Source organism: Haplochromis burtoni, unplaced genomic scaffold, assembly GCF_018398535.1.
Source record: "Haplochromis burtoni strain Fernald_Lab_line unplaced genomic scaffold, NCSU_Asbu1 Contig_5, whole genome shotgun sequence".
In the NCBI taxonomy this organism is placed as follows: domain Eukaryota; kingdom Metazoa; phylum Chordata; class Actinopteri; order Cichliformes; family Cichlidae; genus Haplochromis; species Haplochromis burtoni.
In genome coordinates this window covers 1,656,501-1,678,794 of record NW_024582366.1, presented here as the reverse complement: position 1 = coordinate 1,678,794, position 22,294 = coordinate 1,656,501, and the positions used below count along the sequence as shown (strand labels likewise).

The 22,294-nt window shown below is 40.5% G+C and overlaps 1 protein-coding gene across 1 annotated transcript; it reads right to left on the bottom strand.

Moving 5' to 3' along the window:
- Positions 1-11,159: 11,159 nt before the first annotated feature.
- lpar3 (lysophosphatidic acid receptor 3) lies at positions 11,160-21,005 on the bottom strand. The gene is made up of 3 exons (XM_005923425.3): positions 20,700-21,005; positions 18,987-19,739; positions 11,160-14,158 (listed from the first exon to the last, which is right to left on the bottom strand). Exons 2-3 carry the CDS (start codon positions 19,723-19,725, stop codon positions 13,833-13,835), a joined length of 1,065 nt encoding a protein of 354 aa, XP_005923487.1. The 5' UTR covers positions 19,726-19,739; positions 20,700-21,005; the 3' UTR covers positions 11,160-13,832.
- Between the last annotated feature and the right edge of the window lie 1,289 nt (positions 21,006-22,294).

The following is a 22,294-nucleotide window of genomic DNA, read 5'->3' as shown; positions in this document are numbered from 1 at the left end:
ACTCGTTGTCTAGCAACCAAACATGGCTTATTGTGATTGGCTCTTGGCGTTTTATCTGCTTTAACAGCAAGTATTTATTTTCTTTTTTACACTTATTATAATACACAATGTTAGTGATATATATAAAATATATAATATATACTATGAATTATAAGTTATTATAATATATATCATATATAGTATATATATATTTACTATGATCATATATTTATTCCATTTATATGTAGTATATCATGATATTTCTTTTACATAGCACTTTAATTCTTATTGTTTGCACTGAAGCACCGCATCAATTTCCTAATGTTGTAAACCTCAACATCTGGCAAAAACCCCATTCTGATTCTGATTCTGATTCTGATTCTATATATTCATTATTTATTTCATTATTATTTAGTAATTTAGTGTTCAGCAATAAGAGGGAGATTTAATTATAGAAGGAGCACATTTTCGTGAATAGTGGGATTATTCTGTAATCAGATGAATTCACCATCGTACGAACAAAATTATCACATCACATTAACTTTAATGTCTATAGGAAAAGTAGAATTAATACTCCAAATTGTAGTTACAATGATCAAAACGATAAAACTGACATTCTTATATTACAAAAGCAATGTTTGGGTCAGACACTATTTTTGTAATATACCCAATCCTGATTAAGTGTTAATCCTGATTAATAACTAAATAATGATATATTTGTTCATCCTATTGCCCTATCTGCATATTTGTTCTCTAAACAGCCTGCAAGGACACAGCCTTTTCACGCACTGGTTTTCTGTAGTTTTAGGAAGCAATCAGTCATTCATTGAAGTTGGGACCTAACTAAAATGCTTTTTAGTTAACTATAGTAACCTGGTGAAAAAGGCAGTTTTGTTAACTAAACTCAAACGTCAAAAAGGCTTTTAAAAATAAAATATAAATATAAAGAAAATATCTTTAGTTTTAGTACTTGTTGGTTTGGTCACCGTGTTATTACAACTAATAATGCCCAATGAGGCATTGATGCACATGTTTATTGAGACTTTGGATGTCTACAAGTCTGTGAGTCAACTGCTTTCAAAAAGTTCTGTGTTTTTATTATAACACCTGTACTGATTTTCATAAATCTGACATAAGCCCTCTAGACAAAAATAAAAGCTAATCATTTAAAAAATAATAATAAATAAAAATTATTGGAGAATACAAAACTATCACGACTCTTACTTCGCATTAACTTTCAAATAGAAGATTCATGCACAACCTTTTCCCTGTTGTATTGAAAGAAAGAAAATGAGAGTGGCTGAATGAGAGAAGAGAGTCATATTGCAGAGTCTCCCCTTTGAATTTTAAATAAAGCCATTAGGATCTGATGGCAGAGAGTAGCAGCTGAGGCTCCATCTGAGTAAGACATCAATGTCAGCTCTTCAGCCCTGTCCCCCGGGACCGAGATGTTAACCACTCCCCGGTAATCATACTGCCACCACCCACATAAAAAGAGGTTTTAGGTTACCATGTGAAAAGAAGCCAGAAATGTACAAGATAATGGGAAATGAGTACAAATATCTGTTACACGCATTTATATTTGGAGTGAAGTTTCCCTGGCTTTATAAATGTGTTTTCTGGTCAGTTTCAAATATGAGAGAGGCTTATCTGTTCTTAGCATCCATTTCCCTTCAAAATACACAAAAAAACAAAACAAATGTCATGGTATGCAAGAAATACCACCATAATTAGGTTTAACTTGGGTGGGTTTAGGGATCCTCTTTGTTCATTGAGATGCCACAAAAGATCCAATCACTGCAGCAACGACGCTGCCAGTGGCCAGGAATGTGCTGAAGATCGCCCCCTTCTGGAGTGTTTGGAAATGTATTTCCCCACAGAAATGCACTGATCAGACTTCACGTATGTGCAGGGTGACTGGATCCCAATAAACTAAGCAAACGCTGTGTTTAGGTAAAAAGAAAGCTGACGTTTGTTCTCGTGGTTTAATTATAGTCTTTATATTATTTTTTATCTGCATGTCAGATTATTTTTATGTACAGTCTGATTTGTGACATGGTGCACAGTAGTTTGTGTGGTGAGACTAACTGTTAAAAGGATGATGGATGTGCTTAAGAGGACCACAGGAGCAGATTGGGGGATCTTCATCTGTGTGTCAGGATTGATCTGAACTGTGGGCCAGACGCGCTCAAGATCCAGTGCCATACTGGGAATCTCTCCTCTCCCGCATGATTGATGCCACTTTCTTCAAGGACCCCAGAGACTGCCATGGAGGAAATACAGGAACAGCTCCACTAACAATTAGGCAATCTCTGACAGCAAATTGATAAATTACCCTTTAGATAATAAATCTTTCAGACGTATTATTTTCAAATGAAATAATATCCACTAGGAAACAAGCTCAGTGGACACAACGCTGAAGTAAACAGCATTGTGTCCAATGTTGTGCAGCCATTAGCTTTGGTAGCATACACAGCATTTCACAGCTGACGGTGCTTTCACTCTGTATTTGGAGCAATAACTGTCTCTAATGTTCCACCAGATGGCAGTGAGTACATTTCACTACGTCCTTAAATCTCAATTCAAGTGTTGTTTTTTGTTCATATGCTTCACTGTGAAATGTGCACAGCGGAAATACAAAGTAGTAGTAATACAATATTTTACTGTTCCTAACCACCTATTATATAAATATAAGTTCTGCTGGCCTATATATATTAGTGTGTTCTCTTCTCATAATCCTCATTAAAGCAGTGTGGACCCTTTCCATCTCTCCTCATTGTTTTTCTTACAGTACATCAATCAGTCTTCACTTTCTCTTGAAGAAGATCCAGTGGACTTCCTCCAAGGACACCAGATGTTTCTGTGAGTCTAAAACTCACAGAAACCCGGATTTCTTAAAGATAACAGTCTGTAATTATTTCTAATGTAACTTTCTTTTTACCAGGTTCATCATTGTGTTCACAGGGCTGACTGTGTGGGGGTTCATCTTTTCAGGCATCTTCTTTACATGCTTCGTAGCGTTACCTGGGCTTCGTTGTGACCAACACCCCTTAATGAGCTGCTAAAGTTTTACAGAGAGGAAAACACTGAGTGACTTATAACAAATCAAAAGTTATAATTTGCAAAAACATACAGTCATGTGAAAAAGAACGTTTTCATAGGACACTGTGCAATCATCTGAACAACTAAACTCCACAGTTAAATAACTTTTAGAAGACTTTTTAGGAGCCATAACTTGAAGCAGTTGTTTTCTGCATGACTTTACGAGTCTCTCACATCACTGCAGAGGAATTTTCTGCACAGTGCTGCTTTAGTTCAGTCAGCTTTGTGGGCATTTGTTTAGCAGAGCTCTCTTAATTTTCAACAACAACATTTCAGTTTTCAGTCATTCTGTTTTAGATTTGCTGCTGTGTATTGTTCTCTTGCATGACCCACTTTCAGCCACTTTTAGTCTTTAGCTATTGGACAGATAGCCTCATATTTGACTCTAGAATACTTTGGCATACAGAGGAGTTCACGATAGGGTCAGAGACAACAAGGTGTCCAGATCCAGCAGCTGCAAAATCAGCCCAAATCATCACCCCTCCACCACCATGCTTGACAGTTGGAATGAAGTGTTTCTGCTGATGTGCTTTGTTATATTTAGGCCAAATGTGGCGCTGTGCATTAAGGCCAAGCATCTCCCTTTGGTCTCTTCCATCCAAAGGACATTGTTCCAGAAGTATTGTGGTTTGTTTGGATGAAACTTGCAAACACAGACCATGCTGCAATGTTCTTTTGAGAGAAAAGAGGCTTTCTCGTGTGAACACTTTCAAGCAAGTCATACTCGTGCAGTCTTTTTCTAACTGTCCTGTCATGAACTTTTCCATTTAACATGTTAACGGAGCCCGAAGAGTCTCAGATGTAGCTCTTGGGTTGAGCACTGCATGGTCTGACCTTGGGGTGAATTTTCTGGGGAGACTGTGACACTGTGTCGACACACCGCAATGCTCCGAACCAGAAAACTGTCAGAATCTCTGCTTTTATAAAGGCGCTCATACTTGCTGATAACCAATTAGTCGAGTGTATTTGATTATCAGCAGAAAGCGGCTACCCACCCTCGTAATTCCTGTGCAAACACTCGGGGTAGCGTTAGTTTTTCACAGGACAGCATAGAGCACTGTGAAAACTTTTCACACGACTTTAAAATTACCAGCTGCTTTCTTTGTACAAAAATCATATATTCCCAGCTATATTTGCACATGTTACAGACCTCAAAATAGTGTTTGGGGACTACGACAGTTATTATCTGTCTTCTGCTTTGAGTTCAGGCGGCGGGAGGGGGGGGACGCCACATCCTCAGTCCCTCAGCCTGTTCCTGCTGGTCACAAAACAAAGATCAAAAGGATGCTGAAGGTTGTAATCTAGAGGGCTGTCATACTTGCTGAAATGAGGTCAGAACAAGCTGCAATCACAACTACAGTCAAGGCTGCAGAAAAGACACAAAAAAAGAGACAGATTCAGTAACTAAGTCTAAGTCTTCAGCTTAGCTACACAGAGTAACTGCATGATCCAAATACTACAATAATCCAATTTTGCTGCTTTAACTACCACTAACTGCTTATAGTGTGTCTCTCCAAAACACCGATACACATCTGCTGCTGATGTTGTGGAGCTGCTTGCCGGCAGGACCTCTGGAGTTTCGTATATGAGGTTTACATGCCCTAAATTAAAGTTGTCAAATTTCTCCTTTCTGCAGGCACAGAGTCGACAATCTGAGGCCGAACACAGAAAAGCACAAGGGTTCAGTGAAGTAGGACGATGCTGCTGTTGTAGGGTGTGTAGTGCTATGACTCCTATGAGGGCTAAGGTGAGTAAGTGTGACTACTGTAACACAAATTGTGTGTTTTGCCAGTATAATCACGACTCACTGTGTAATTTATGATGACATATTGTTACCTGTTACAGTTTCAAGTGTCTCGTGAAACTTTTTGTGCTGGACATCCTACGGGTGATACCGGTGACAAACAAAAGCCTGCAGGGGAAAAGACATACCAGTACTACCATTACTGAGAAACCAGTATGAGATGATCTGAGATTTTGACTTTTGCATGTTTTCTTCCAACCAAAGTTAGCAACACACCCAAACAAACACAAAAATGCCTTCTGCTAGCATTTCATAATGGTAAGATGAGGACATTTTGAAAGGATTTTCAATTTTCTCTCCGGTCATTCAAAACATTTATTAGTATTATTTAGCAGTATTTACTGATTTTAATGACTGAGATTAATTTCTAATATTTCTTATAGCAAAGATCAGTTCACGGATCATTTCCACTATATAGTCTGTATCTGTAGCTAGTACATGATTATTGTTAAACGTAGATTGAAAACATAATAATAGTAAATTATCAGAATATTGTAAATGCGAGTTTTTCCCACTTGAAGCCAGAGTTAATAAGGACGTCATCCTTCAGCAGGACATAAGCCAGGCTTCCACTGGGACAGTGGATTAGCACACAGTCCATGAACATGCACGGACTGGGACTGGTCCAGTTACTTGGCCAAAATAAAATGACATCAGTTATGTCAGCAATTTTTGACAGCATCTCACTATATATCAGGCTGTATGAAGCCTTGTTTGAAGGAAGTGTTGACCCCTGCTGCTTTTACATTGACGTGATCTCCAAATCCTGAGAGGAGTCTAGTGTGCGTGGATGAAAAACGCTCTTATTAAAAGACAAAAGTCACTCATCATCAATATGATTAAAATCTCAGTATGCAAAAGATCAATCAAGGTCTATTATTTCACACTTTGTTCTCTTTCTTTTCTTTTCTCAAAAGAAAGTGAAACTGTTGAGTTTCCAGTGAGTTGTGTTTTCTGTGGAAATGCATGTGTAAGTGTAAACTGCATCTTTGAGACATTTTTACCAAATATTATGATCTTGTAGTTGATGATCCAGCTTTCAGCCCAAAACATCTTCTGTTTCTGGTACTGCAGCCGCTGCAGGAAGGAGAAGAAAAGATAAACATCAACACATGAGTCACATGCATTTATTTGTGTGTCTGTGTGTTTGCATGCATACTTTCAACCGGATTATTCATCCAGAATTGCTACAGGAGCCTCCGGACTAAGACCACCAGGAACCGGAACAGCTTCTTCCCCACAGCTGTCAGACTCCTGAACTCTGCCTCCTGACATCTGACCCACGTTAAACTCATGGACTGAACACACACACACACAACCACCTACACACACACACAATGGACAACTGTACCCTCATACACACAATAATAACAACATGGACTGAACCACCACTCACAACCACCAGCACTTTATAGCCTCTGTAGGAATTATATCTCACTTATCTTAACTGCACTACTGTATAGCTCTGTGTAAATAATCATTCTGTACATACGATAATTTTTAATCCCACAACTGTTTACAACTTGCATAGTTCCCATTTCTGTATAACTATATATCTCAGATTCTGTAAAGTTATTTATTTCATATTATATCCTGTACATAGCTTGCACTCACTACAGCCTGTACATACTTATAGTTATAGCATATTCATAACATACTTCATACCGTGTACATTATAACATACCATAATAGACCCATTTCTGTAATATACTTACATATCTATAGTATTGCTAATATATATTGTAATATATCTATATCACTAAAGCACTTCTGGATTGATGCAAACTGCATTTCGTTGCCCTGTACCTGTGCATGTGCAATGACAATAAAGTGAATTCTATTCTATTCTATTCTATTCTATTCTATTCTATTCTATTCTAGTGCACAGCTTGACCATCATGGTTAGGATGAAGCCATTGCTGAATGGGGGGACTGGAAGCCCAAGGCCCACCTTGACACTGATGAAGATTGGGAAGAAAGTGAAGAGGATGATGGATGTGTATCATATTACTACATATAACTACTTTGCACCCAGATAGTTTATCCACTGGGATCTTTATCTAACCTGGCCCTGCTGTATATAAATGCATCCTAACTTATTTCTGTACCATATTTTGTGTTAACAGGCTACCAAACAACAAGCAACTAATTGCAGTAAAAACACAAGTGGCGTAAACACAAATGCTTCAAAACTGTACTTAAATACAGTCAATGAGTAAATGACTGAGTTTTCTAGCAGTGAATGAAACACGCTGCACGTCGACTACATCCCCATGTTCAGACAAAATCATTTGTTTTTCATGCAACAGACAGAATCTTTACATAAATCTGCATTTAATGTGTTTTTGCTGTAAAAACTGCTGGATAAACATTTAATAAAACTGTGACAGACATTAAAATTACTCCCCCACTTTGTTAAGTATTCCTCTTTAACTGCTCACAAATGCAAATATCTAATCAGCAAATAACATGATAGCAAATCGAGGTATTTAAGCATGCCAGCAGTGTCAAAGGTTTCTGCTGAAATCCACCAGAATGAGGAAAAAAGGTGATTTAAGTGACGCTGAATGCTACGTGGTTGTTGGGATTTTCCCACACGGTCTCTAAGGTATACAGAGATCATCCTGAAACTGATAAAATGTCCAGTGAGAGGGTGAAAATGCTTTCTTGCCAGAGGCCAGAGGAGTAAACCAGACTGGTATGAGATGATAGGAAGGCAGCAGCAATGCAAATAATGCAAATAAAGCAGATGTGCAAAGATCACACCGGGTGCCACTCCTGTCAGATAAGAACAGGAATGTTAGACTCCGTGTCACACAGGCTCACCGAAGAAGGTCGGAAAAATCCCGTCTTGTCTGACGAGTCTTGATTTCAGCTGCAACATTCAGATAGTGGGGTCAGAACTGAGCATAGACAACATGAAAACCTTGATCTTTCATTTTGGTTTCAATGGTTCAGGCTGATGGTGGCAGCATGATGGTGTAGGGGATACTTCTCAGTACACTTCAGAGCCCTTTGGACCAGACGACCTTCATTTAACCACCACACCTGGGAATAGTTGCTGACGTGTCTGTCCCTGTACGACCACAGTGTGCCCATGTTTTTATGGCTGCCTCCTTCAGGGTAATAAGCCGTGTGACAAAGCTGAGATAATCTCAGACTGCTTTCTTGAACATGACACTTAAACGGCCTCCACAGCCACCAGTTCTCAATCCAGCAGAGCGCCTTTACGATGTGGTAGAACAGGAGATTCACGTCATGGATGCGGAGCTGCAAAACCTGGTATGGATGTATAATCATATTAAAAAATATTTTCCCAGAATATTAAAAACGAATCCCGTGACTCAGTAGGTATGACACAATGCAAAGTACACCAGCTTCTAATTTGGTACAAATATGCAGTGAGTCGGCTGTTAGGCGACATGCCTGAGCAAATGAAAACATGTTCTCACACTGTTGCATGTCTCTGTGAGCACGTGTGTGTTTTTAAGAGCTGCATTTTGTCAGTAGAAGTAAAAGTAAAATGTCGTCAGTTCTGAAATTCATGTTACACAACGTTACGCCGGTCCACAACACCGGCGTAACATATGCAGCGCTTTTTGTTTGTGCTGCTTTACCTTTGAAGTCCAGTATTTCTGAGTCATCCTTCCTGCTTTGGTTACACTGTGAGTCACTATTTTTACCGCTGTCACACACTCGGTGGTCACACAGTCCTCCTTGGGTTTTTTTTTTGTTTTCAACAGACAGTTTGCAGAAGTGCTCCAACAAAATGTGCTTTCACTCCTCTACACTAGTTGTTCAAGTCTGCAGACATGTGGATTCATTCATAAGTATCTTCCACCAGAGCTGCGACATTAGATAAAGTTATGATGCTTTGAAAAGGAATTTAAAAGGTTTTTACACGAAGCATATTCTGGGTGTGCCAGCTGAGACAGAGTCAAAGAGAATTATGTGCTTTATCACTACAATGCTTCCAACCTTGCAGTTTAAGCCGTTCACAGCCGTACACTCGCAGTAAGTCAGTCATTAGAAAGTAAAGAGAAGCACCACACGAGCATTAAGTACCAAATATTTTCAGATGAATCCTGAGGAAGTCAGAGTGAAGAAGATGATGTTTCTGTATTATTTCTCTTGGTTATAAAGGACGTTAACAATGCAAATATCTGTGTGTGTGTGTGTGTGTGTGTGTGTGTGTGTGTGTGTGTGTGTGTGTGTGTGTTTTCTGTCAGTAATATAAATATATGAAATACATTAACAGTTAATTAAACAGGTAATGAAACAGCTCAGCATTGTCATTATGATGTGCGTCACATATTGTTGTGTCAGTTGTGGCCCCCGATTTGATACTCGAGCAGTTTGTGCCATTAGCGTTACTCCTGTGTGACAGGCTCACGTTCATGACAGATGCTCGGACGCATTACTAGAAGTGAAAGTTAGCGCGCGGTCAACACGACAGTCTGTGTCGGTTTTTCAAATGCAGAAGCGCCACAAAACCAAACAGAGCTGAAACTCCTCACATGTGATGTTGTTATTGCTTGTTGTAGAGCTTTCTCTGAATAGTCACCTTTTATATAGACGCTGTGAGATTTTTCTAGTATTTGTGTCCAGCTACACAAATGTGTAATTAACACAGGCGCTTTCATTTTTGTCTTTCCCAGCAGCAGCTCTTAAAGTAACAATCACTGATTCAGTGTAATGCCAAGCATGTGTTTGTATGTGTGTGTTTTGGGCACGGCAGATCTTCACCTGAGCTCGAAAATCCTGTTTGTGACGTTGTATTCGTAGGAGTCTGAAGCTGTAAGTGTGTGCATGACACTGAACTCTTCCCCAATAGTTGCTGCTACTCGTGGGTAATGTGAGGCCTGACTCGTAACAACACATGGGTTTGCATTTGCATTCAAACAGTGTAAATATGCTTGAAGGCGGGGATACTATATCCAATATTTGCACATTTCACAAACAGATATGATTTATAGAGGCCCTAGTTTCTCCAAAGACACTGAAATTCCTCCTTCCTTTCCAAACCTGTCATAAACTTTGGAAAACAGCAAGAGACAGAGTGCAAGACAGAGAGCTGGAGGTGGTCAAACGTTCATAGGTCATTTGGTTTGTTGAGCACTGTGTTGTCCAGATCCCAGCAGACACGACAGCCACATGTGTGTAAAGTGGAAATGTTCATTCATTTAAGACACAACTTTACCTTAAGCCAAAAATAAAAGAAAAAGATCAGCAGTGGGCATCAACAAAAGCACTCTGCTAACACATTATAATAAAAATCTCTACACCTTTTGAGGGGACAGCAAAATAATTGGGTTCCTCAGCATTACACAAAAACCTGAACATTGCAAGCTAAGTTGCCATACTTGGTTAGTTTGTCCTTTGTGTTTGAAATAGAGTCTTAAATAACCTCAGGCAGGCTGTGGCCTTTAAATGATGCTCAGTTGGTACCAAAGGGACCAAGTGTGCTAAAAAAAAATCATTACATCACCAGCAGTAGCCTGAACCGTTGATACAAGGCGAGATGGATCCATGCTTTCATGTTTTGTTTTGGTTCATTCATCATCCAAATGTTGCAGCAGAAATTGAGCCTCGTGGGAGCATTTTTCCAGTTTTCTGAACCATAGCCTCAGTTTCCTGTTCGTAGATGACAAAAGTGACACGGGCATTGTCTTTTGCTGCTGCAGCTCATCTGCTTCAAAGTTCAACATGCTGTGCATTCAGACTTCACTCTTCTGCATACCTTTGTGGTTATTTGAGTTACTGTTGCGTTCCTATCAGCTAAAGCAGCCTGGCTATCCTCCTGTGACCGCTGGCATCAACGAGGGATTTTCTCTCAGGTAACGGGCCAGTTTCAAAGATGGTTGTGTCGGGAGAATCCCAGAAGATCAACAGTTTCTAAAATATCAGATGTTTGGCACCAACAACTCGGCCACTTCCAAAGTCACCTTTCTTCCTACAAGTGTAGATGCACTGAGTTGCTGCCATACGATGTAATTTGCACTTACTTGCAGTCAGACAGATGTATTTAATAAAGTATGTTGAGGTTCTCTGGATGTGAGAACCATATAAAGTGAATACATGACAAACTTTTTATTTTTATCTTTTGCTGATTTATGCTGAATAACTCTGTAATCTGATTTAATTTTGAAGCTGGCCTTCATATGCGATATGAGTCCTTATTTTTAGAGCAAAAGGGATGATTTATGCAACATTTCCCATCTGTGCCTACATCTGTTTGCCCTAACATTTAGAATAAACCAAAAGACGGCATTTCTGAACATATGTGAAATTTAATTGGCTTTTCAAGAAGGCATAATTACAGCACAGCTGTAGAAAAAGACGGCCACACAACGCAGTTAACAGTTCAGGTTTTTCAGAAGGTTGAACCAGCGTGCCAGTCAGCAGGAATTACAGATCTGCAGAGGCCTCTGCGTTGGTCATACAATGTGCGCTGCCATGCAGCATCATGTACATGCAAACCACATGACCCGAGTCAACCCATATCTCAACAACTGAAACGAAACTGGATGTCATTTACAACCTGAGACAGGCTATACATGTACCTGTTCTGCTTCTGCACAGGGCAATACATTCAGACCGCCGTGTGAGCTTTTAAAAGTTTGAAAGGATGTTAATGCAGTAAAACAGTACATCCGGCTTGTGGAAAAATAAAAATGGCTGTGGGTTTGTGGTTGCTAAGAGTAAACAAAAGGCTTTCGTTTCAAGCATGTTGATTGTTGTAAATTAGAGGGAGACCTGACACTTAAACAGGGCTTTTGGGGAGAACAAGAACGACGTCTATGATACGCAGTATCGAGTGTTTACTTTGGAAAGAAAGGAATTTACATCTATATGGACAGAAATCTAGAGAGTGGGTTTGAATAGTTCGCTCTTATACCTGCATTTAATGATTATTATTAACTGCCTAAATCTATACTTAATTCATATTGTCCAATTTTTACAGTGCGATCCACACAGGGTTTACTTATTTTTATCAGACTCGTTGCCCAATAATATAATTGACTGGAAGCGTTTAGTGCTTGAGGCCCATTAAATAGCCTAAATCATCCCAAAGTGCTCTCAAGCTGCAGTACTTCATTACAGACGGTCCTTTTAGTGCTTCTTCTTGGTGCAATCAATTCTGCAAAGGTTTATAGTATTATAATCAGTCATCACTTAGCATTGATCATCCGAGTTAAAATCTATAGACACTTAGCTTCAGTCGAACTGGATTTTCAGGCATTGCATGGCTTGTTTTGACTGGTGTGGGTGCCAAATGGGTGGTGTGTGCAACATTTAACAAGACTACAGTCCAGAGTCGAGCTGAAAAGTCTGCAGCAAAACTTTATGACAAACTGATGGTTGTTAAGAGACTTAAAACCACCAAAGTCAGTGTAATGATGACAATGCAGGGGGGGGCTATTTTCCACCATTAGTCCTCTGGAAATAAAGATAAAGCAAAAAAACAACAACAAAAAACTGACCAACCAATCAACTAATATTTCCACGAGCCTGCTGTTATGGCTGAAAATATAGGAAATACTGAAAGATATAAAAATGTATATATTTTACATATTTTTCTGGAATTAACTTAAGGTTTCTATATCATGTCATAAAAGAAATATTGTACACATTCTTATATTTGCTTATTTTAAAAAAAGGATGTCCTTAGATATTTAAAAAGACATTAAAGTTTTATGGCTTTAAAAGTCCAAAACTACACAGGAACACAGGTCATCTCAGCCTAACAAACAAACCACAGAAGGTGTAAACGGCTCCACTAACTTGTCTCTCAATTTACAATTTTAATGACGTCCTTTACAACATACATGGCATAAATACTTTACAACCAAAGAAAAGTCATTTGAGCCCAGTCAGTGGTTTAGATTTGACCAGGAAGTTTTCCTAATCAGCCTGCAGGCGCTTGTGTTCGCAAAGGGAGGTACAGTCTATTCAGTCGTATCGTCTTCGGGTCCTGAGGGCCTACTGTATGCCAAACCTCCAGCTGGAATCCAGTGTGTTGCAACATCATTTTACAGCTCTTTTACTGGTGACCAGCTGTTTCATCAGAGCAGCATCAGCCACTCAGCAAGCTGAAGCGGATGTTTGAATAAAGAAAAGTTACACAACAAGTCTGTCTGCGTGATTTGCTGCAGGTCATAGTTTTGCACAGGTGAACTGAAAAAAGGAGACAGACTGTCCACCAGAGGCCAAACTACTCAACAAGAAGTGACTGAAATTCTCACACCAAGTACATATTTTCTGCACAGTATAGTTTCAAGAATGCTTTGCTGGATCTATTGAAAGCATAAAATAAACATAAAACCGCGTCCTGCCCAAGCGAAGCCGCAGCTTTACGGTGCCCGACTTGGAACGAAATGTCCCTCTTCTTGACTAGTTCTTCCACTACAGCATTCCTTAAAAGCTAACCAGGAAGTGAACTTAGTGGAAGAATCAAGCAGATATACAGAAAATCATATTGATGTCACACTTCATACGGTTTACTCCCTCGCAGGCTTAAAGGGGAAATGAACAGCCGTGCACGCCACGCCGACTTGTTTTAATCAGCCATTCGAGTGCAGTGTCACCCGTGCTTACGCAACCCAGAGGATATGATAAAAAAAACACAGGATGATTCCCATTATGGAAGAATGGGAGGTATGTGTCCAAACATGATCAAACCCTGACAGAACAGCTCGTTTGCATTCATTAGGGGAAACAGCAGTGCATGAAGATCCCTATCTCCATCGAACCAACTCCAGCAGTGGAGGAGTTGGCGTGAAATGTCTCTTCAGGAGACTGCTTTTAATCTGAGGACAAACACAACCCACTGAGACCAACTGGAGACATATGCAGCTTCTCTTTCAAGTCGGCTCCAGTCTCTTTTCATAAAGATCGTTCAGATCTGGACAGATGTTCTCAAAAAATAGAAAAAAAGAAAAAGTTTTCAGTTCTTGAGTAAACCCTCATCATTCTTCATCTCTTCTGAGGGAGGCTGGCTGTTGCCCGTGTCGTGCCCAGAGCTCAGTGGCTTGGAGTTGGCATTTGTTGACCTCTGCCGACGAGTGCCGTTGCCAATGCAGCGCATGAGGTTCTTAAAAGTTGCCCACATTTCCTCATCCTTGTAAGAGTAGATGCAGGGATTCATGACAGAGTTGAGTACAGCCAGGAGCAGGAGCCAGCGCTTTAACTTCATGACGTGACAATTCTCACAGTTAAGGCCATCCATCAGCAGAACCACCAAGCCAGGAGTCCAGCAGATCACAAAGGCCCCTGAAGAGAAAGAAGCAAACTGCGTCATCATCTTCACTACGTTTCCTTTCAAAAGTGTGTAGAATTTTTGCACAAAGGCAGTCTGAAAAGTCGCATCTTCAACATTTTGCAGATGAAACTTAAATAATAAATGTCTTATTATACAGTTATGACAAGACATTTTGGACATTTATTGTATGAACTAAAATATTGATGAAAATTGTTCTAAAGAGGCGACTTTCAGCTTTGATCCTAGTAAACGAACAAAAGAAACTGCATTGAAGATTGAGGAATTACGTCCTTTTGTTTCCATATTTTAAAACCTTCGTCATGAACAGTTTGAAAAGGCAAAAACAAACAGCAAACAGTCTTCTTTGTTTTGCCTTATCATACTACTTTATCATCAGCAAGTGATAAATCAGGTTAACCTGGTGTGACTGACTCTCCCACTGCAGATCGTTTCATTTCGTTATCTTTTAAAAAAAAAGGGTCATTTTCACTGCTTTGGTGTATTCAGCTGAAAGAGCAGAAAGTGTAGCTTTGCACACTTCAGAGCTTATCTGGCTGCTTCTGTCTTCTGGCACATCATCAATGAACTCACTGCCTCTGGAGGGTGTGCATGCTTACATCATCTCACTGCCTCCGCCATGTTTGACACACCTTTTCCGATGCTTCGACTCAGAACAAGACCTCAACAGTTCACTTCTTTCAGAGGAACCGGTACAGCCGAGCTCCGATTCATCTGTCCACACGCCTCTTTAGAGCTGTGTTTGTTTTTGGTCATCTCTAATCTTTCCTTTCTGGTGGTTTTTCTTTACAATACATGCTGCGAACATTCACTTCTCTCTTCTGCAGACTTGCAGGCATTTTTATGTTACTGAGGTGTGCTCCATCTTCTTTTCACACTATGTTAAACTTTTAGTTTGGTTACTCTTATTAATTCCTCTCGTGTTTTTTTGTTGTTTGCAGGATGCTGCATTTCACTTGGGCCAGTTCGTGACAATCAAGGGGTTAGCAAACAGACTGAGGTGAGCAGAGGAAGCAGGAAAATGAAAAAAGATGGTTGCTGAGGTTGTGTGGCCAGAGATGATGCAGGGGTCGGGTGATAGTTAGGGTTTATTACTCCAAAATGAAGCCAGTCTGCATTTTTCCATTAGTATCTTCTTGGCATAATAAATGCTGCTGGGCTGAGGGGGCCACGTGTACATATTTCATTTATTTATTTGCTTCTGCCCGACCTTACGTCACGATCGGACCTACATTAACCAGAGGTTTTCAGCAGACGGTAAACATAACCACAGCCTGTAGATTTTTGGATGCTCTGTATAAACATTCAAACTTCCACCCGGTGTCCGATTGCTGTGCACATGTGGAGATCAGGAATTGTGCAGAAGTTATATTTTACACAAATGGAATTATGTGTTAACAAACTTCACTCCTGAAGTTAAAGCACAGAATGTAAAAGAACCACGTTGCTTAAATTCAACCTATTCTAGTCGAGAAACAAGTAGACGCAGGTTGGAAACACAATGCCATTACTGTGCTCAGTACTTAACTGTATGTTGCAGATAATGAGGTGGGTCATGGAGGCACTGAAGCAGCCATCTACTTCAAACATGTTTGGGCACAAAGCAAAGCAACTAAAGCTTTTCTGGAAATAAAACGAACCAACAAGCATCAACCTGTCTGCTCTACTAGAGCATCTCTGAGCTTTATGTCAACAGCAGGAGAAAAACATGTTTTTTGTTTGGGTTTTTTTACAGCTCACCGTTTCTTTTGTCAGACAGAGGGGTGTGGGAGAAGGGTTGAGCTCAGCTTTTATTCTAAAACTCAAAAACGAGTTATTTATATGCAGCCTTCTTCCGCCTGAATTTGTTTTCATCATCTTTGATGTCCAAAGTAACGTGAACCAAACTGTAACTGAGATTCCATCATCGTGCAGATTTTGAGGTATTCTACAAGCTCAAACTTTTTTCCTCTTAAATCTCTTACAAATAAAAAGGCTTTAGAAGCCCATGTTTTGAACATCTGCTCCTTTTGCTATTCATTTGTCGATTTGTGGTTACGCTTAAAGAATGACAACAAATCTGCCGGGAGTATTACGATGCTTCACTTCAAAAGCAGGCCCCAACACACTGGGATGTGCTACATTTAAACAGATGGATGCTTAAACTACAACAACTGCATGCTGACAAACTAGTGCCATGAAGCGCAATTATGAAAAAAGAAGAACAGTGATTCCTGACGCTTACTTGTTTTAAATTTGAGTGAATTTATTGTATGAAGTCGGAAAGATTATGAGCAAAAAAACAAAACAAAACACCCTAGAAACAATCTTCGAACCTGTTACAGGCCGAACACTGAGAGAAAACAGGGACAGCTGTTGTTTCCTTTTACTTCTAAAGGACAGTTTATGCATTAGCATATTCATTCTTTGGTGTGACAAAGGCCATAGCATTTCAAGTCTTTCTGCAATCAGTTATTTTACTGCTTTTAACAAAGCATGTGTGCTTCGGACGCATTTCTGAACTGGTTTGCCCTGCTGCCGTTTTTGTCTGCACAAGCAGTTTTCCCTTTACCTTGGACCTGACTCCATGCCCTACAGGTTTTGATAGTCCAATTGTTTCTTCCATAAGAGCTTCATTGACTTTTTCCCATAAAGCATAATCATTAAAATAATTGTGTTACATACTCTCCAGCTACAGTTTTAAGTAAGTAAGTTTCTGTGTTAACTGTTGAAGCTTATTGCTACTGTGAGCAGAGGTGGAGGGCTTTAGCCCTGTGATAGACAGGAGATTTATACCATATCTCGCCCTATGAAAGCTGAGATAGGTTAAGAGGAAGAAGGAAATCAACAGATAAATTAACATACTGAAGGGACGAACCTACACTTGTGTGATTACACTTCAAGCTATGGAGAAGTGCATCTGAAAGCAATCGCCGAAGTCCCCGAGTATAGGTTCTTTTTCTTTTTTCCCTTTTTTGGGTAGGGAGGAGGGGACGTTCACTGAAAACCAGTGCGGTGTGGTGGATGGTACGCCACACAGGCTGTGAAGCAGTGTCCTTGCAGGAAGAGATAATTACACAGCCGTCTGCAATAAAGTGTCTAAACAGACAAACATCTTCTACACTACATTCAGCACTGAGATATCTGCCCATGTGAGCTGAGAAAGATCAACGCCGGACCATTTCTCTGTGGTGTGACGCTTCAACCTTCTCTTTTATCTGAAGAGCACACAAAACAAAAAGCAATCACACTGAACGCTGAGGAACTCGTCTGACCTGCAGCGCTATCAGAGATGCATCAGTCCGGCCTGCATTCCTAGCTTTGGTGACTTACTATACATAGACTGTGTTATACAGTTCTGTGCAAATGCTTCGAGTTCTCTTTTAGTTTGTCTTTGGACATTGGCTGCTTTTTCAATCAGTTCATTCCAGTCCTCGTACCTGACCATTTGCAAAGGAATGTTTTGTTTATTAAGCCAACTAACACTGAGGCAGCTAACTCAAGGGATAAACGATTGTTGTGTCTGCTAAGTTTTCTGCTATGCATAAAGAAGCTATTTGAAATTGTATCTTTAGGCACTTTGTTGCCAACAGCCTGTCACAAAAACAGTTTATTCCTGAACCGAATCTGTGTGAAATAACAATGATAACGCGGTTTGACGGACATAAAATGGTATGTTTGGACCACAAAGGTGATTTACTAAGAGCTGTTAGCTGGGGGGAAAGGATGTGGTGTGGAGGAGGAGGTCGGGAGAAAGGTGCAGCAGCGAGTGTCTACAGCCATCTGTAAAACACGGTGGAGGCTCTGCCATGGTTTAAGGCTGCCTGTCAGTCAATGGTGTTGGGAATCTTGTCAAAATGTCAAAACACTTTCAGATTTTGATCAACCATTCAACCATCTGGAAAATATCAAATTGGCAGTGACGTACTTGTTATCTAAAACATGCTGCCAATGCAGCAAAAGCACACAAGCATAGAACAGCACACAATGGCCGCCCCAGAGCCTCAAACAAAAGGCATCTTCCAAAGAATAGCTTCAAATGACCTTCAAAGTCTGGTGAACTATTCCTGAAGACCATTTAAAGGAATGACAAGCGAGCTTGTCTAAGAGAGTTCAGGCTGTGCTGAAGAATAAAGGTGGTCATACCAAATAATTAACTGTTTTTGACTCGTATTCTAAATCTCTGTGCACGTTTGCACACGTTTCAATGAATTGCCGCCCCTTTTCTAAGCCAAATGTACAGACGTGGGGGGTGGCTCAAGACTTTTTCACAGCACTGTACTTAAAACAGTGTAACTTCCAATGGTCTGTAGTTGCACTGCAGTAGAATATCCTTGTACACTCCTATTGTACCGTTTACAATAGAAAGCACTGGTCTGATTTTATTACTGAGCCTCTATTGAAAGGTATCCTCTTGCAAAACGCCAACAAAGGGAGCCAAGTAATGATATCCGAGGCCCTCGTCTAAGATGAGTCAACTGAGAAGGGGAGAAGGTATTGTGACAAGCGTTGTACCACTAAATCATGAGTTTATGTGCCAGCGGTTAAAAAATAAGTTAAGAGGTATTTCTTATTATTTCTAAACACTCTGAGGCTACAGCTTCTCAGACGTGAGGGCACTGAATGGCTGCTGTTTGGGTGAACGCAGCTAATATTTTTTTTGCCCCTTTTATAACTTGCTTTTCCATCTTGTCAGGAACATCTAGATTATAATCAAGTATCTTCAGCAGAGACTCTAAATTGTTTCTAAAGTTTGTGACAACTTTAAAAAGCACAATAGTGTTTTTATGATCCGCTGATCAGCGATACTCCTCAGGGAACTACTTTATGAGTAGCACCTACCAAGCACAACCAAGACCGTCTTCATGAGCTTCATGGGTGTCCTCTTGCGGTTGATGGAGCCGGAGGTGTGTGGCATGAGCATCGCCGTCTTCTTTTTAACGTAGGCATAGATTCTCAGGTAGATGGACACCATGATAAGGAACACCACCAGGTTAGAGACAGACCAGAAGATCAAGTAGCTCCTGCTGAAGATGGGAGCGAGCTTGGAGCACGTGTTCAGGTTGCAGATACAGTTCCAGCCCAGACTGGGCACAGCCCCCATGAAGATGGAAATGGCCCACACCAGCACAATAAGCAGCGTCACCCTCCTCTTCGTCAGGTTGCTATGAACTTTCCAGCTCATAACAGATATGTAGCGCTCCAGAGCTATGACTAGCAGGTTTGCCAGTGAAGCTGAGAGACTGATGTCTAGAAGACCTTGGCGGATGAAGTAACCAGTGACAGTAAGTTGCCGTGACACCTCGCCCGTGTTGAACATGAGGTACACGTACGCTATCCCTGCGAGGAAGTCCGAGGCAGCCAGGTTGGAAAGGAGATAGTAGAAAGGATAATGAAACCTTTTATTGGTAATGACAGCAGCTATGACCATGACATTGGAGACCAGGATGAAACAGCAGAAGATGGAGCCCACAACCTGGACCAGGATGAGCTGAGTGGTGTCCCATTTGTCATCACCTCCGCTCTGGTTGTAAAAGAACTTCATCGTCTCATTGTAATGACAGGTGTTCTGTTCGGCCATTTTAAAAGGCAGGTCTGTGAAATGAGAAAACCAAGACGTTAAAAGCAGAACTTTTCATTATCCATGTCAATACGATGGACTCTTTAAACCTTTTGTCTCATGTTGCATCTATGCAGTCTTAGTCACCAGCTATAAAAAAGCACAACTCATTAGTATCATCTTCTACAAATTTGTTGTGATGAAATCTCTAGACTGACTGAGTTTTTTCTCTCCCCCTAAGCCATAGGTGTCAAACAATTACATATGGCCCGTGAAGCCTTACCAAATTACTATCAGAGCTGGCCTACTGGTATTACACAGCTAATATATATATTGTTTAGTATTAAGCTTTGCTTGTTCCATATTCAGTTTTTCAGCAAAACCTGTCCATAAGAAAAGATTCATTCTTAAATCTGGAGGAATAAATATATTTAATAAATATTAACATTAGCCCGCGACTTTGTTCCAGTTTTGAATTTTGGCCCACTGTGTGTTTGAGTTTGACACCCCTGCCCTAAGCCAAGGAAGAGATTCATTCATTTGACTCCAAGACGCACACAGCACAGCCTGTTTACCGGAGCCGCTCTGATTGTACAAAACTAAACTCACAGTAAACCCTCATTAAAGCTGAAGGGCATGACCATATATTAAAAAATCAGAGTGAAAATCATATGGACCCCATCTGAAAGTTCCATGTATGCAAACATTTCTTAGGGTAAACACTGCATACATGGTAATAAACCAGAGTTGACTGTAACACGGTGCAAGGTACACTTTTCTTCATGACTCCTTTGTTCACTCAAACTTTACTACAACCGGTCCGACTTGGAAACCAGTGGGCAGCAAAGCCAGGGGAGGAGATTCTAACAGCGGGACAGACAAATGATAAGCACTTGGAGAAACCACAGAAAAACTAGTCGAAACTAATAAGAAGTTAACAAAAAAGGCAATTACAGGAGATCGAGCAGAAGGGAAAAACAGCCAGGTGGGTTTACCTGTGGGAAATGTTTGTCCTTTGTGCGTCAGCAGACTTAAAGTTGCGAAATCCTCAGTTGGACTTAATGAACATGTTTCTCCTGTAGCGCTGTGCGTCCTCGGCTGAGGACGGAGGGAGGTGACTTCACTGCGCCGCTGCCAGGACGGAGTGAGAGCAGAGCGTCTTCCTCCCCAGGTCTCAGCAGCGTGACGCAGAGGGCGTGAGCGTGGAGCCACCCACGCTCACTGCTCACTTTGCACGAGACCCCGCGAGCGCACGATGACCAAACGAAACCGATAACAAGTCAGTGATCTGAATGAACCAGAAGTTTATCAGCTAGACTACGTGACAGCTGCGGATACAGTTACATCTTAACAGTGTGACGTCTTATTCGCGTTTTCAGTGTGAATAATGAAACATTCTAACTTTCTGGCTTTTAAAATCAGTCATTTGGAGTCCCTGTCACTTTTAACATGTCCATGAATTTTTACCAGGTCATTCACAGAAACATTTCTCCTTTAAACTCATCTGGTTTCATTCCTATAAGCATCACACGGGTAATATGTGACGTTTAACCTGTTTTTTTAACCCTTGCTCATCTAGTCTTATATACACTGGAACCGTAGCGCTGGAAGGACTCCAGCTCCTAGACTGAGCTACAGAAGACTGTGTGCGGTAGCTAGAAGCAGCTCCACCTTGAACAACAATACAACCACTTAGCATTAATAATAAATATGTCTGATAAAATATTAATTACAGGCGAGGCATTTTTCCTGCATAGGCACTTTTCTTTTTGACACAACAGCATCTTAAACTAGTTTTAATGCAACTTTACTTGAGTCAGAAAACTGATTAGAGTCAGCACTGAAAAAAGTTGAAACCAATTAACCAGCAGCTTAGCACCATTACCTGATTTTCTGGTAAATCGTCCTTGGAAAGGATTTGTTCCTTTGGGGTTTTGAGAAGCAGGCTCAGGTTATCCAATGGCCATTCAGGGCCTGTGACCGGGGTTCTCGTAGAGATGGGGCCCCAACCAAGAGGCGCATAAAAGAAATACCAAACTGTATCAACTTAAACGTTAGATTTTTAACCTATATTGTCTTGTTTATATCATACCAGGATGGCATAATTGGTAAAATATAGTAGTATGTATTTTTCCTGCCCCTTTTCTCCCCTACAATGCCGATGCTAGTAGGCTCTCCCAAAGTTAGACATCTTGTGGACTAGGTACTCCCAAACCCATGGGCACAATAGAGGAAATGTGAATAAATGTGTGTTCCTGACTCATTTTTGTAAATAATTCTGGATGAAAACCTTTCAGTGAAGTTATTGAGATGTCAGTTAGATGACATGCAAGCTAACCTGAAACCTTTAGCATCCAGGGAATAGTTTTGTTTTACCTGCAGGATTTTTTCCCCCATCAAAGGAAAAAAAAAAAAAAAGGTCCTTTTTCAATGGACACATGCCAAACGTGCCTTTTCCCAAGAAAAGCTCTGCGTTACAACAACGAACAATCATCCATGACCGAGATTGGCAAGAATCTCGAGGGTTGTGGTGCGTTGGGGGCAGAAACCAAGACGAAGATGATAACAGCTGCTTGTGCACGAAAACATA